Here is a 17,141-nt window from a genome sequence, read left to right on the forward strand (position 1 = left end):
CTTAACTTGCGCCCTGTGCTTTAGACCATGAGCTTAGATCCTTAAAATAGGGCCCCTAGACTTATAGCCTTAAGCAAAAGGTTAGTGATAGATTAATCCTAATATAAATTATGTATTCATTATTAATATAAATGTAGAATTTTTTTAAATTTAGCTTGAGATATATTTTCATAACATAATTTATGCAATTATAATTGTTGTGTAGATGCATTTATGCCACCACTGAGCAGCGTTGTTGATGTACTAATGTAACTTGTGAAGTAATTACTTGAGTAAAACTACTTATTAATCTACTTAGGTAATATTATTTTTCAATAGTTCTGCTTTAACTAATGCGAGTTATTTTAAAGTATCAGTACTGTACTGTTCACATTATATGCCACTATAGCCCATATACACATTCATGCGACTGCACAGGTGAATTCTGTATTAATGCACCAAGATGCGACATAAACATCCTACACTTACATTATATTTACACAATATTTATAACAGTAGTTGGGTCATAGACCTAAGTCCTCAGCATATCAGCAACATGGAAGTTGTGTATATCCCATAGTGAGACTCCCTGATCGCTTTTTGGTGCTTTTTGGTGTGGATCGGTCACACCTGAGGCGTACCATATTTAGATACCTCACTTCACGGTATCAGAGAACCAGGGTTACGTTACAGTAACCTAAAGTTCCCTGAGTAGGGAAAGATCGAATGCTTTGGGAAGATGATTGTCTGAAGCTTACAGTGAGGAAAATAAGTATTTGAACACCCTGCTATTTTGCAAGTTCTCCCACTTGGAAATCATGGAGGGGTCTGAAATTGTCATCGTAGGTGCATGTCCACTGTGAGAGACATAATCTAAAAAAAAAAATCCAGAAATCACAATGTATGATTTTTGACCTATTTATTTGTATGATACAGCTGCAAATAAGTATTTGAACACCTGTCTAGTTGAGGTCGTTAGCTGCATAAAGACACCTGTCCACCCCATACAATCAGTAAGAATCCAACTACTAACATGGCCAAGACCAAAGAGCTGTCCAAAGACACTAGAGACAAAATTGTACACCTCCACAAGGCTGGAAAGGGCTACGGGGAAATTGCCAAGCAGCTTGGTGAAAAAAGGTCCACTGTTGGAGCAATCATTAGAAAATGGAAGAAGCTAAACATGACTGTCAATCTCCCTCGGACTGGGGCTCCATGCAAGATCTCACCTCGTGGGGTCTCAATGATCCTAAGAAAGGTGAGAAATCAGCCCAGAACTACACGGGAGGAGCTGGTCAATGACCTGAAAAGAGCTGGGACCACCGTTTCCAAGGTTACTGTTGGTAATACACTAAGACGTCATGGTTTGAAATCATGCATGGCACGGAAGGTTCCCCTGCTTAAACCAGCACATGTCAAGGCCCGTCTTAAGTTTGCCAATGACCATTTGGATGATCCAGAGGAGTCATGGGAGAAAGTCATGTGGTCAGATGAGACCAAAATTGAACTTTTTGGTCATAATTGCACTAAACGTGTTTGGAGGAAGAAGAATGATGAGTACCATCCCAAGAACACCATCCCTACTGTGAAGCATGGTGGGAGAACTTGCAAAATAGCAGGGTGTTCAAATACTTATTTTCCTCACTGTATATAGAATCACTGCAGTGGTTCAAAGAAACTCATAGCAGATACGAAGGAGTATGGAAAGCTACACACCGTCTTATTCCCTACTCAGGGAAGCAAGGTTACATACGTAACCATTCTTAGAAGTAAAAAGAAGTTTGAAATACGATATACGCCGCTTTTATTAGGGTAATCCACAATCATAATCCAAATAACAGGCAGAAGGTCGAAACCACAGGGCAAACAATCCAGATAGCAACAGAGTCCAAGACACAGGCAAATCCAGGGAAACAGACAGAAGAGTTCCCATAATACGGGAACCAGTTCAGAATTGCAGTGTAACACAAACAAGACTTTGCAATGAGTGACTGAAAACACAGAGCATATAAAGAAAACATAAAGAGTTAATCACACACAGGTGGAATAAATCAGACCATAGCCACGTTTCCATTACAAGTTTGCGCAAAACATTTTTGCGGTATTTTCTTAATGGCGATAAAAAACTTTTGCGATATGACAGCATTTCCATTAACCGATGTTATGCAGCTAAAACGTCATTTTTCAACCTAACATAAGTCAACATAAGTCATTCCAAAAATCATGGCAACGGATGTTGGTAAGTTTATGTACATCGCAGCCACCGCGCTAGCCATTATTATTAATGGAGGAAGATGTAGGTGTGTTATCCAACCATTAATGGCAAGGAGAGCAACTTATACACCCCTCATTCTTCTTTAAAGAATGATCGACTTCTACCACGCCAGGTGACCTGTAAATGCACAAAAAACAGTTTCCATTGCAGTTTTGCAAAATATTCCTTTTTTGAATTGCCTGAAAAACCACCTCTCTTTTTAAAAACGTCTTTACGATATATGGGAGTTTTTGAGAAATTGACGTGTTTCCATTGGGCGTATTGTCAATTCGCAATTTCAATTTGCACAATTTGAAGGTTAACGCAGCTCACAATGAGTCCAGGCAATGGGTTATGGGAAATGTAGTTCATGATGGGAAGGAAAAGGAGACAGGAGGAGTGCCCTCTGGTGGAGATCATGGTTATATTACGATCATGTTATATTAGGAGCCAAGGTAATGTTAACGTTTGCAAACAGCTGTAAATTTGTCTTGTAGAAAACATGAAAATATCTTATGCAGCTTCTTAAGGGCAATACTAAATAATAATAAAAAATCTTAATGTACATTTCTAATGTTTGTATAAATTCTGCATGGAGTTTTAAAACAAACATATGCGGTCAACTGTTTATATTCACAGTATATAAACTAAAATTGAGTGTAAAATATAATATCTCAACTTAAAAATTAAGATTTAAAATCTTTTGATTTGAACAGCTCGAATAATCGGTTTTAAATTACCCATGATCTTGGATTGTAACCAATGAAATGTCTCTTTAAACTTTAAAGGAAGCATTGATAGCGAACGGCTGGCGATCGCTAGACAGCGATTCCCATTTCGACTCAGTCGAGTAGTTGACGAATGGCTACTCGACAAAGGTAAAAACACTGATAAAACTTAGAATAATTTTTAATAAGTAGTTTGTTGTATGTAAAATAAACCATTTAAACAATAAATGAAAGCAATTTAAATAGATAAATGTAGCTTGTAATTATTGGACACTGTATTTATATATTAATCTGTATTAACTAGTTTATGTCATAACTTACGGTTAAAGGGACTGTAGATGTAAGTTTGAAGAAGCTTGATATATATAAAAATCACAGATTTTTTAATGTAATTTAAACTTTTAAATGTTAAAATCAATAATTTTGATTGTATAACTATTTTTTAATTGTAGCATGTGTATTTGTGATGAATAACTAGATAATAGTAATATTATAATAAATAGATAGTATTTAGATAATAATTATACAATATAAATTAGCATGAGTCCCTTTAACAAAATGTTACATGCAGTTAAGAAAATGACTAAATATCCATTGAAATAAAATAATTTTGATGTGCATGTATAATCATTTGATCTTTTATATGAAATGTGCCGCTGTTGTTGTTTTTTTCTGTTGATTTTAATTGAATTATTCTTTAGTCTTCTTTTGTTTCATGATCATGCATTTGCATCCAACCCAACTCCTCTTGCTAAAAGGCATATCTGTAAATGTTCATTTGTAAATATTGCTATTGTGTTCACACACCTACACAACATTAAAATAAGATTAAAATCAGTCGTTTAGAAGAGCTAACAAGCTGTCTTCAGATTGACAGTTATCTGCCATGATGGATATTCATCTCCACGATGACAGAAACCATTAAAATAATATCTTTCCCCTCTTTTTCTCTAGGATTTCTGAGAGCTGAATATGTACAGTACTAGGCTTTACAAAATCTTACTGGGAACTAAACCAACTGTTCCCAGATGATATGTATTAAAGAGGCCTTTTAGCAAAGTACCACTGCTTAAATGTATTGCCAATGGTTTTTTTCTGTTTTTTTATGTCTGTTTTCACAAGCATCCGTCCATGTCGGCAATGATAAATTGTCGGGCATTTGCATTGGCCAATCCCTAAATAATCCACCTTTTTCTCAGGCGTGATTATTTTCATCACTCCATTGTTTGTCTCTTCGATCTGCGCTAAGTTTTGTTGTATCGCAGTAACTGTGTTCTCCCACAGGCCGCCAGCTCACGATCTTCAACAGCCAGATGACCATCCAGATCGGCGGCTGGGAACGAGACCACAGCCGCTCCTTCCAGGGACAAATGTCTGGTTTCTATTACAATGGCTTGAAGGTTTTTAACATGGCTGTGGAAGGAGATCCCAACATCCGAATCGAAGGCAGCGTGAGGCTGGTTGGGGAGTCGCAATCTTCCTCCATTACACCCCAGTCCAGTGCTACGGTTCATCGCTCTGAGACCTCTACCTCAGTGATGGAGATCACCACCACCACCACCACCTCCAACCACCAGACGAAACACACCACACCGGGAGAAGCCCAGCAGGTCAGAAAACTCCAGTTATTTGTGTTACCAGTCCCACTAGGATTTCACAGGACTTTTTTCAGATTTCTGCAGCCCAAAATGACTGAATTTGTTGCGGCTTTTCTCAAAAATTGTGGTTTTTTAATAAATGCAACTAAGGGTACGTACAACTAAACTAACCAAAGCATATATACAGAATAAAGAAAAGTCAGTCATGTAAACTGTTAGCCTTGACGAGTTGGTACAGTTGAAGAGTCTTAAGGCCTGTTCATACCGGGACGAATTTCGCACGCGATATTCGCCGATGTTTAACGCCTCGAGACTAAACAAAGGGCACCAATGTGAGTGTGCACACCGACGCGAAAAACGCCACGCGTAAAAGCGTAATTTAAAAAAAAAAACGCCTCGGGTTCGTTTTTTTGGGTTTGACGCGCTGCGTCAAAAACTATCCGACCAATGAGATTGGCGCTTTTGTTCACGTGTCTGGAGCTTCTGAAGTTACAGTAAAACACAACTTGGGGGCGCTCAAACACAAAACGGTCTTGCCGAGCACACATACCTAACGGCGAAGAAGATATACACCAAGTAGCGTCTACACTGCCGGGAAGAAATAAGACGAGGAAGATGCAAGGCAAGATGAATGTAGAGCTGCTGGTCTCGTTGGTGTCAGAACATAAAGAACTATATGACAAACACGACAGCGACTACAAAAATCTTGATAAAAGAGAACTGTTATGGAGTGGTTTCTGTTTTACATTAAGCGCCATCTAATGTCAGGGAATGAATTTGCATGTTCACTCGGCTCATCGTCAGCGAAAATCGCTTGGGTGTGAACACAAAAAACGCGTTGAAAAACGCTGGCGAATAACGCGCGCCGATATTCGTCCCGGTGTGTAGGGCCCTTTAAACTGTGTTTTCTCTGGCCTTATGTTTCGTTTGCCGAAGAGGAAAGGATTCTCAGACTGTCTAGATTTCCTTTGGGCTTTCATGACCCGTTCATTCTAAAACAGAACAAATGTCACATTTAGGCTCAAATCAAGCGTAGCGTCAGTTCTGGCAGGTCACGTTAATCAAGCTCGCATCACTAGCTACGTTTACATGGACACAATCGGAATGAAATCAATACGATTGATGAATCCGAACGATTATAAGTGTCCATGTAAATGCAGCTACTGACTCTCAGCTGATCCTCTACCTATAGGAATACGACGTCTATCACCGTATACATATATAAGCTCATCAGTATTATCAGCCGATATCGCGTTTCTCAGGAGCTGATTACCCTCCTCCCTCCCCAGCTCCTCCTGTCTCTCAGTCAGGATTTGGCATTCTGATTCCTTTGAATCAGAATAAATTCTCGAATTATGTTGTACTTTAAAATCTTGAATTAATGATATCTGCAATACATTCATGTTGGTTCTGTTCTGTTTACCCTAAGGGGGGTTCCCTTTCGTAGTCACTCCGAGTTACGTCGGATGATGACGAATGGGGTTTCGCTTAGAAAGCCTGTCATCTTCGAGTATATAAAACGAGCCAATGGCAATGAAATGCCATGGGTCTGCGGAATTTGCATAGCGTAAGTCCGCCCCACGTCGTGGGTATATAAGGAAGTACGCTGGCAACATGCAGATATGTTTTCGCTTCGGAGCCAAGAGTTTTCTTCACTCCTACAAGCCATTCTGTATCATCTTCACTCTACGAGACGTTCGGCTCTTCAGTGTGTTGGTGTGACGGCGTGTTCCAGCGAGATCGCATTGCCTGCTACTGATCTGTGCAGTGATCTGCCGACAGTGTGTGTGTTTCTCCCTGGGCGCTTCAGCACTCTGCTGAGCTTTTTTCTCTCTCTAAAAGAGCTGCACGCGGCACGTCTTTTTCAAGACGGCTCGCCCGTGTATTTTCTGGATGTGGGCGCGTGACTCATCTGTCTAACGGTCACGAACGCTGTTTCGCGTGTTGGGCTTAATCACGCTCGGCAGCGCTCGTGGATGACTCATGTTTTCATTGCGGGAACATGACCATCGCGATGTTTATAGATCAAGACTCAATGATCTCTGTGTGAGAGTCCCCTCTGCCACACCCCAATCTATCTTTTCCTCGAGAGGGGATACTTTGGCTGGTGGCCAGGGTGATCTGAGGGTTATGGTGTGGCATAATTCCGACGAGCTTCCTCGGGCCACGCCCCCCTCCACATCGCAAACCGTGGGGATTCCGTGTGTGCCTGGTTCCTCTCGGGGACCCAGTGTTTTCATTCGGGACACCAGCAGATGGTGTCATGTCACTCACAGCATCACAAGGCGGGCTTGTTTCCTCTGGAAATGAGGATTCGACTGCGTTGCTTCCCTCGGGAGTGTCAGTGTTAGTCGAGTCAGATCCAGAGCTGATGGCCATGCTTTCCCGGGCAGCTGAAAGCATCGGTTGGAGGGGCGCTCTCCCCCCGAGCGCTGTAGGCTTACGATTGGTTTCTGGGCGCGTGTTGCTCTACAGCACTCGCTCCCAGTGCCTTTCTCCCGGACGTGCATCAGGACGCCTCCGGCTCGCGAGGGTCCCCGTGACTTATCGCGGCCCGCGGGCGTCCTCCGCTTTCGCTGCACTCGATCGCGTGCCGATCATGGGCTGTATGTTCTCTGTCACTATCGTGGCACAGGCATGCAGTGCTGTGCGTCGCCTTCGCCTTCGAGGCAGTGCTGACTTGGGAGTTCTGTCAGACCTGGCCCCCGTGGAACGCTGGTCCTTTCCTGGCCAACACTGACAGAACGCGGAAACTCGACCACGCCCCCACGCAGGGACGCTATGCCTCCCATGTCCGGGCTGGTCGATCCGCCACGCACACTACTGACCTCGCTCTACGGGCGACATCGGTACCTGCGTGATCCCGGGCCAGGTGATGTCCACAGGTGTGGTCCAGGAATGGGCTCAGCCAGGTTGATGTGAGGGGGTCTGAGAATTCATTTTCTCAGCTCCCCCATGTCCCAGGCTGGGCTCCTCGGCGGTGGGGTTGAGGACTGTAACCTACAGTCTTCGACCACCCCAGAAGCAGACTGAGGCCTTTTACACCAACGGTCATCCGTCCGTGCGGTCTCCTTAGTCTGCTTCCCGCCGAGGCCGCCTCCCTGCGGCCCCTCCCCTCGGGCCTTCACTAGCCCCGAGCAGGAGAGGGTTGCAGGAGGGTGGCACCGCCCGTCTCCGCCCCTTAGCCGGCCAAACGCCAGGCTAAGCAGCACTCTCGAGACGGGTGGCTTGCTCGGAGGTGTGGTTGAGGACTGCGCCCAACAGTCTTCGACCCTCCCCTGAAGTGGACTGAGGCCTTCTGCATCAATGGACATCCGTCTGTGCGGTCTCCTTAGTCTGCTTCCCGCCGAGGCCGCCTCCCTGCGGCTCCTCCCCTCGAGCCTTCACCGGCCCCTGGCAGGAGGGGAATGCAGGAGGGCGGCACTGCCCGTCTCCGCCCCTTAGCCGGCCAAACGCCAGGCTAAGCAGCACTCTCGAGACGGGCAGCTTGGAGTTAGGGCTCAGTTCTTCTCAGGAGTTGGTAGCAGGGCCACTCCGTCCCCTGGTGGAGGGCCGGGGTAGAATCTCTTGCTTCAAGAACTGATGCCCCTTCCTCCGAGCCCCAAGAGGCTGTGGATGACAGTGCGCGCCGCTCATGAGCCTCGCCACTCTCGTCCTCCTCTGTCGCCAGACCCCTGCCAGAGCACGCCCCCGTGGAACGCTGGTCCTTCCCTGGCCTCCTCTGGCAGGACGCGCTTTGCCACCCACGTCCGGGCCGGTCATTCCGCTTCGCTGCACCACCAGGGTACGTTTGTGGTTCGCTTGACCCCGCTGGTACAGCTTTTGGGAGTCTTCCCAGACTGTCCCGTTGGGTCGCGAGAACCATCAGGCTCGGCTACGCGATTCAGTTCGCGCGGTCTCCTCCCCGCTTCAGGGGAGTCCGCTTCACTATGGTCAGTGGCTATGCCCCTGTCATGGGAGCGGAGGTCGCCACCCTACTGGCGAAGGGTGCGATCGAGACTGTCCCTCCAGCCGAAATGAAGTCCGGCTTCTACAGCCCCTACTTCATTGTACCGAAGAAATCCGGTGGGTTACGACCGATCCTCGACTTGCGCGTCTTGAACCGCTCCCTTCACAGGATGCCGTTCAAGATGCTCACGGCCAAACGCATTTTCGAGTGCGTGCGGCCACAGGATTGGTTTGCAGCGATCGACCTGAAAGACGCCTACTTCCATGTCTCCATTCTTCCTCGACACAGACCGTTTCTTCGGTTTGCTTTCGAGGGGCAGGCATACCAGTACGTGGTTCTCCCTTTCAGGCTAGCCCTGTCTCCTCGCGTCTTCACGAAGGTTGTCGAGGCAGCCCTTGTTCCTCTACGGGAACACGGGGTTCGCATCCTGAATTATCTCGACGACTGGCTGATACTAGCTCACTCTCGAGACCAGGTTTGCAAACACAGGGACTTAGTGCTCCGGCACCTAGCTCGTCTGGGCCTTCGGGTCAACTGGGAGAAGAGCAAACTCTGCCCCGTGCAGAGGATCTCTTTTCTCGGTATGGAAATCGACTCGGTCGCCATGTGCGGGCAGCTTACGAGCGAGCGCGCGCAGTCACTGCTGACCTGCCTTCGTCAGTTCGAGGGCAAGAGTGCGGTTCCACTGAACTATTTCAGAGGCTCCTGGGGCATATGGCATCCGCAGCCGCAGTAACGCCGCTCGGATTGCTTCATATGAGACCGCTTCAGCTTTGGCTTCGCGATCGAGTCCCGAGGTGGGCATGGCATCACGGCATGCTCCGAGTTCCAGTGACTCCGACCTGCCGTCAGACCTTCACCCCGTGGTCGAACCTCAGTTTTCTTCAGGCCGGAGTGCCCTTGGAACGAGTTTCCAGGCATGTTGTGGTATCAACAGATGCCTCCACCACGGGTTGGGGCGCCATGTGCAATGGACATGCTGCCGCGGGCTCCTGGACAGGACCCCAGCGCCTTTGGCATGTCAATTGCCTCGAGTTGTTGGCTGTATGTCTTGCCCTGCACCGCTTCCGTGCGTTGCTCAGGGGTCAACACGTACTAGTCTGATCAGACAACACCGCGACTGTAGCGTACATCAACCGTCAAGGTGGTCTGCGCTCCCGCCGTATGTCACAACTCGCCCGCCACCTCCTCATATGGAGTCTGAAGCATCTGAGGTCGCTTCGAGCCATTTATATCCCGGGAGACCTGAACCAGGCGGCCGACGAGCTGTCTCGGCTTCGGCCTCTCGCTGGAGAATGGAGACTCCATCCCCAGACGGTCCAGCTGATTTGGGACCAGTTCGGGGACGTACAGGTAGACCTGTTTGCCTCCCACGACTCGTCCCACTGCGACCTGTTTTATTCCCTGTCCGAGGGCATGCTCGGCACGTATGCACTGGCGCACAGCTGGCCTCCGCAAGTATGCGTTTCCCCCAGTGAGCCTTCTTGCACAGACTTTGCGCAAGATCAGGGAGGACGAGGAGCAGGTAATTTTGGTTGCCCCATATTGGCCCAACCGGACCTGGTTCTCCGAACTAGTACTCCTCGCGACAGCACCTCCCTGGCCAATTCCTCTGAGGAAAGACCTGCTTTCTCAGGGACGGGGCACCTTATGGCACCCAGCGGTGGTGGCTACCATCACTTCCGCTCGAGCATCGTCCACGAGACATGCCTATGCGTTGAAGTGGAACCTCTTCATCAACTGGTGTTCTTCTAAACATCTAGAACCCACGAAATGCCCGTTCAGTGTCGTGCTTTCCTTCCTGCAAGAAGGGTTGGAGCGAAGGCTGTCTCCCTCCACCCTGAAAGTGTATGTTGCCGCCATTGCCGCACATCACGACGCAGTTGATGGTAAGTCTCTGGGAAAGCACGACCTGATCATCAGGTTCCTGAGGGGATCCTCCTCGTCCTCCCCTCGTACCCTCTTGGGACCTCTCAGTGGTTTTAACTGCCCTGCAGAGTGCTCCCTTTGAGGCTCTGCAATCAGTGGAGCTTAAGTTCCTGTCAATGAAGACAGCGCTCCTGGTTGCATTGGCCTCCATCAAGAGGGTAGGGGACCTGCAGGCATTTTCGGTTGACGAAGCGTGCCTGGAATTCGGACCGCTAACTCTCACGTGATCCTGAGACCCCGGCCTGGATATGTGCCCAAGGTTCCCACCACTTCCTTTCGAGACCAGGTGGTGAACCTGCAAGCGCTGCCCTTGGAGGAGGCAGACCCAGCCTTGGCACTGCTCTGTCCAGTACGCGCACTCCGTGCTTACGTAGACAGAACGCAGTGTTTCAGGACCTCAGACCAGCTCTTTGTCTGTCATGGTGGGAAGCTGAAGGGAAAGGCTCTCTCCAAGCAAAGGTTGTCTCACTGGATAGTGGACGCCATTGCTTTGGCATACCAGCAGCAAGGTCGACCATGTCTTCATCAACTGGTGTTCTTCTAAACATCTTGGTGTGACGGCCCACTCCACTCGGAGTGTAGCATCCTCTTGGGTTCTAGCGCATGGCGCCTCACTAACAGACATCTGCAGAGCTGCAGGCTGGGCGACACCTAACACATTCGCGAGATTCTACAATCTCTGAGTGGAGCCAGTTTCTTCTCATGTACTCGCTTCAACTAGCCGGTACTAGATTCTGCTCAGGTGTCTTCGCTTGCTCGCCATTCCTCTCCACGGACAGGATACGTGCGATATTCTCCTCAGGTGAGCCTAATAAGCCCTGAGTCTCCTCCAGCACTGACGACGTCAATGCCAGAGTTTTGCCACGGCAGCTTTCGCGCTTGGCTAGGTGCCTCCATGTGCATGGTTCCCCCTCTGGGTGACCCCCACATGTGTATTTCCACTGTAAGCCTCTCTGAGCATGTGTCTTTCCCTTGGCAAGCCACCTTGCCACCCCTGGGGTTGAAATATTCCACCTGCGGCTGGACACCCCAGTGATTCTCCATATGCAGCCCCCCGGGGTCATATGTGTATTCCAAGTCCTCCCCTTCGGGCTGGGCATAATTGCATATTTCCACTGAGATATGCTTCCCCGTGTACCTTGGTATTCCTGTGTTAAGTAGGACTCGCTAGTCTCACAACAGGGAGCTCAGACTTACGCAGGGCACTGGAAGACAGTCGAGAGGTGGCGTGATTAGACTGGGAACCCCATTCGTCGCCATCCGACGTAACTCGGAGTGACTACGAAAGGGAACGTCTACGGTTACGTATGTAACCCTCGTTCCCTGAGTAGGGAACGGAGACGTTACGTCTCCCTGCCACTTCCGCTGTACCGCTGGAACGCCTGAGTTCAGTCTCGGCTCCTCAGCGAAGACATATCTGCATGTTGCCAGCGTACTTCCTTATATACCCACGACGTGGGGCGGACTTACGCTATGCAAATTCCGCAGACCCATGGCATTTCATTGCCATTGGCTCGTTTTATATACTCGAAGATGACAGGCTTTCTAAGCGAAATCCCATTCGTCGTCATCCGACGTAACGTCTCCGTTCCCTACTCAGGGAACGAGGGTTACATACGTAACCGTAAACGTTATTGCTGCTCTTGTTCATGCTAGGCCTCATGGATGCGCAGGGAGTTCTCGCCCAGAACAGAACCATACCGCCAATCCAAACTGTATGCTAATTGTTAATCGTATTTGACGATAGTGGTCCTGACAGAAATATGATTAGAAAGGAGAAGACTGTAATTGCATCTAAAAGAATGTGTACAAATTATTGAGAAAAGTAAGTCTTTAACTCTGGAGAAATTCATAAATAAAAACACACTAATATGCATGGCAACAGTTTCATCTTTTGACATGGACAAGGCTGATTTCTGCAGTGGCTTCTGATTTATGTTTTGTAATAAGCCATTAAGTGTTTGCTTCTTTCCGCCAGTTATGGTCACTGAATGAGCGGCGCGTTGTTGTTCCTTCAAAACTAGACACAATGTACATTTCAGGTTCAGTGATGTGATCTGAGGTTCACAACTGGTTTCATGTGTTCATGAATGATTTGTTGTATATTTTTTTTTAATTCAGCCTCTCTTTCCTTTATCATGTTTCACAGACTACTGATGATCTGTTGGTGGCATCTGCCGAGTGCCCGAGCGACGATGAGGACATTGACCCGTGCGAGCCGAGCTCAGGTGGGTTAGGTTAGTCTTCTCTTTATTATTACTTTTCTTTCTGACCGTAGACGCGTTTCCATTACCCTTCAAATTGCGCAAATTGAAATTGCAAATTGAAAATACGCCCAATGGAAACACGTCAATTTCCCAAAAACTCCCACATATCACAAAAAAGTTTTTACGCTCGTATGAGGTGGTTTTTCAGACAATTCGAAAAAGAAATATAAAAAATTGCAATAGAAACAGTTTCTGCGCATTTACAGGTCAGCTGACGTAGATGATGTGGTGTGTTTGGACAGAAGAAGAGACAGAGTTCTTTATTAAACTCATAAAAGACAAAAGAATTACGGGAATACTGGATTCTAAACAACAAAGAAAAGCCACAATTTATCAAGAGCTTGAAGCAGAAATGAGGACAATCTCCCAGAAATAGGGCTGTAGTACTCGAGTCCGGTCTTGGTCTCAGTCTCGGCCACTGGTCTTGCCAAATATGGCTTTTGGTCTCGACCGAGTCCAGGTGTCTTTATTATGTTCCCAGTAAGCACACATACGTCACAGCGACTTATGTGTGCTTACTGGAAACATAATAATATTGGAGGGAAAGTGAAACACTGGCTACCTAATAACTAGTGATGGGCATTTCGGCTCTTTTGACTCACAAACGGCTCTTTAAAAAATAAATGTTTTAACTCGCTGAAAGTCCACCGCTAGTGCAACGTGAATATTCACATTTTTAATTGTCCATAACAACCCGAAGACTAGCCTGCTTGCCTTGCACATCTAAATTAATGGGCAAAGTTTTCCGACTTTTTTTGATGTGGGTGTTATTGCGCTTGTAGAAGTTTAGCTCTTGCGTTCTTCTGAACATCTCGCTGAATGACATCTGAACATTGCCCGATGTAATTTCTGAGTCATATCACTCCATAATCTGCCTCTCTTTTAAATGCCTATTCCACGAGTTGCTATTATGAGGTATCACCATATGTCATCATTCTGTTTTCTTTAGATTAGAAGATATTATGATATCAAGGGGAATGTCTATACTTAAAAATCCTGGGTGTTGTGACACTGTTTTTGCTTTTAGATCAACAAATAATAACCCAAAATGATTGTCTTGATAATGTCATGCATAAGACTTTTTTTTTTCCTGTCCTGGACTTGGACTCGAACCTCTTTGGGCTTGAACCTCTTTGGACTTGGTCTTGACCTGGACTCGAAAAAGGTGGTCTTGACTACAGCCCTACTCAGAAACTCCTCATATGAGCCGCTCTCAGTATAAGAGTCTTTCCTTGACATTAATGTTGAATAACACGCATACGTCTCCATCCATTAATAATAATGTCTAGTGCGGCGGCTGAGATACACATAAACCTGCTAACATCCGTCACCATGATGTCTGAAATGGCTTATCATGAGATTAAAAATTAAGATTTCAGTCGCATAAAATCGGTTAATGGAAATGTCGTAATTTCGCAATCGACATTTAAAGAATCACACAAGTTTTGCGCAACTTTTTTTTGTCAATCCCTCGCTGTTTGGCCGCACTTTCACCTCAGTAGTTTTAGTTTTGCTGTCCCTGAGAACATGTTGAGCTCTGTTTCATGTTCTACACAAGGTCAAGTGACTGTTATTTGTAAGCTGTAATGAAGCATGAGATCTAATTGAGACTGTGCAGATTCAGGTATATGGAACAGAGACACAAGGTGTTCAGTAAAACCTTTATTTTGCCATGTTTCATTAAAGAACCTTCCCCTGAAGCTCCTTCATACAGACACAGCGATAATGTTGCCATAAAAAGGATTTTCAAACTCAACTTTTACTTTAACTCTATTGTACTTTTATAACATTGAGTCTGTATTTGGTATTTTTCTGGCGGTTTATAATCTGTATCATCCAGTGGTAATAGGCATATTTAGTGGAGTTTTGTTTGTGATTGTGTTGTTTTTTTATTAACAAATTGGTTTACTCCCTGTTTCCACCTGGTATTAAGAAGCATTTTGGTCGATCGGATCACATGTGGCTGACGTTAAATACAGGTGTAAACGAGATCTAAAAATTTTGAGCTTGTCCACGTTTATCCACTTCCAGGGATAGTGGAAAATGCATTAGACCGGATTGCTTTTGTAGTGTAAACGCTCATGTGGTCGAAAGGATTCAAACAGCCACAAAAGACAGTCTGCTCTCCGTCGAATGACCTGATGCCTTAACATTATGGGAAGAGCGATAGCCAGACGGGATTTAAACGTTATCAGCTGGAGACACAAGTTTGGTTTGAAGAGGAAAAACATACCAAGCACAATGTTCTCTCCTCATTCCTGATTTCTAACACAACCTCACAGCGTTCGGCTGGTCTTGAGTTTATAAGACAGAAACGAAAGCTGATCCTCTCCGTGTGTTTTTCCGTCGTCTCCAGTCGCGTTCACATGTAAATTGCATGAGCTTATTTTGTCCATTAGATCGAAAGATCTGAAAAATCTCATACATTTACCCGCCCATAGACCCTCCCCTCGAAATCAGGACAGAAGTGGTTGTAAGTGGACAAAAGAGACAGTAAAACACCAGGTGTAAACGGGAATGTGTCTCCCTCTTCTACTTGTGATCCAATCGACCAAAACACATCTTAATACCAGCTGTAAAGAGGACCCGAGGGGACAAATCATAGTGAAAGTATAGTCACGAGTGAAGAGCTTGACAATGTAATGCATGTCAGCAGCCATTCACATTTGAAAGGACATAATTGTCCTGAATGTTCAGGTTTTTTAAACAAAATTCAAGGGGAAAAAATAAAACTAACCTGATTGCACAAGTGTTCACACCCCTCAACTAATACCTGGTTGAAGCAGCTTTTGCTTTTAAGCAGCCAGTCTTTTTTAGTAACTTCATTGGTACATTTTTCAATAAATCTGGAGTGTACAGCCTGTTTCAAGTCATTCAACATGTTTTGATTGGGCTCTGGACTCTGACTGGGCCATTCTAACACATTCTTCTTCTGCCGAATTCATTCCTTTTTTGACTTAGTTTTGTGTTCGGTGCTATTCTTTATCTCCACCTTTGTAATAGAGGCCAGCAAGATTTGTGCCAAAATGTGTCAGGTTCGGTATTGAGGCCCCAAATGCACAGTTAGATCAACATACTTTATTAAAACCCAGCAGACTTCCCAGTCACAGGGTGAACTACAACCAACAGGCCAACGATAAAAGCCAAAAAATGGTAAGAGTTTATTTGTTAGAAGGGCTGGAAGGATTATAGGATAGAGGAAGATGAGAAGAGCAGTGCACAATGAGTTTGTGTTGATGCCTACCTCCAAAAGCGTTTTTGTAGACAATAATAATGTTGTTGGGAAGTGAGGGTTAGGGGAGCTTAACTTTGAGGCTGCAAACATACTACAACAAACTTAAAGGGGTCATATAATGGTACATGCACTTTTACAAGTTGATTGTACTAAAAAGTGTGTTGGCAGTGCCTGTAAATATACCCTCAACTGTTGTCAAGGCAACACTCCACGTGTGTTGTGTCGAAACGCCCACAGAACAGAGGGGCGGGGTGAGCAAAGCTCATTATCATTTAAAGACACATGCACTTAAATGGCGTGCTGAAAACAGAGCTGTTTTTGACCAGGTAAAATGTGTTTTCTTACAATACTAATGAGAATTTTTAATTCAATTATTACAAACTTTTCATTTAGACCCTAAAGAATCATATTAGCTTGTACAAAAATGGCATTATATGACCCCTTTAAGATACTACAACAGACCGCCAGACTTTCCAGAATTTAATTTTTTCTGCTAAACAAATATGGAATTTGAGTCATTGAGAAAAGGAAGAGTTTGCTCATCTCTTTTCTTTCAAAAATGGCTGTTGGTAATTGGGTTATTGCTGTTATATAAACTCATCCTTGGTGTTTTTGATTCTCCAGCTAACCCCACAGGCCCCGTGTTGAAGAGCTATCCGGGTCAGTCCGAGGTTTTCCACGAGAACAGCAGCACCACAGGCATGGTGGTCGGCATCGTAGTCGCTGCCGCTCTCTGCATCCTCATTCTCCTCTACGCCATGTTCAAATACCGCAACCGCGACGAGGGGTCGTACCATGTGGACGAGAGCCGCAACTACATCTGCAATTCAGCCCAGTCCAACGGCTCAATCGTGAAGGAGAAACCAACGGACAGTTGTGTCAGTAAGAGCAAGAAAAACAAGGAGTATTATGTGTGATTCTGTTATTCCTGGTCCTTACGGGACCTCGTTTCTATTATAAGTTCAAGCACAAACGTCAAACATAAGCAAGATAACAAAACCTGTGGAAAAAGTCATCATATATTAAACAGTGATGCAGCAAAGAAAATGTTTTCTTCAATATTTAATCACTTCTTCACATTGGAATGGATGAAAGAACCGGATGATTGCCACTTGTCCAGCTGGAGAAAGACAAGCTGATTAAAAAACCCAAACTGACCCATAAGTGATGGAAAGATTACCAAATCCATCTAGATTACAGAG

At 45.7% G+C, this 17,141-nt stretch overlaps 1 protein-coding gene across 11 annotated transcripts in view; it reads left to right on the forward strand.

Annotated features, from left to right (window-relative positions):
• nrxn1b (neurexin 1b) overlaps window positions 1-16,856 on the forward strand; it is a gene marked incomplete at its 3' end in the record, with an annotated part of 139,744 nt that extends 122,888 nt beyond the window's left edge. For 5 of the 11 annotated variants that reach the window (XM_079855489.1, XM_079855494.1, XM_079855493.1 and 2 more), the window contains 4 exons: window positions 3,022-3,111; window positions 4,246-4,571; window positions 12,587-12,674; window positions 16,564-16,856. In XM_079855489.1, the coding sequence (XP_079711615.1) occupies window positions 3,022-3,111; window positions 4,246-4,571; window positions 12,587-12,674; window positions 16,564-16,856 (797 nt within the window). The remainder of the gene's footprint in view (window positions 1-3,021; window positions 3,112-4,245; window positions 4,572-12,586; window positions 12,675-16,563) is intronic. The other 6 variants (XM_079855492.1, XM_079855490.1, XM_079855495.1 and 3 more) reach the window with 3 other exon arrangements.
• Between the last annotated feature and the right edge of the window lie 285 nt (window positions 16,857-17,141).

This window comes from Squalius cephalus, assembly GCF_949319135.1.
Source record: "Squalius cephalus genome assembly, chromosome: 21".
NCBI classification, from domain to species: domain Eukaryota; kingdom Metazoa; phylum Chordata; class Actinopteri; order Cypriniformes; family Leuciscidae; genus Squalius; species Squalius cephalus.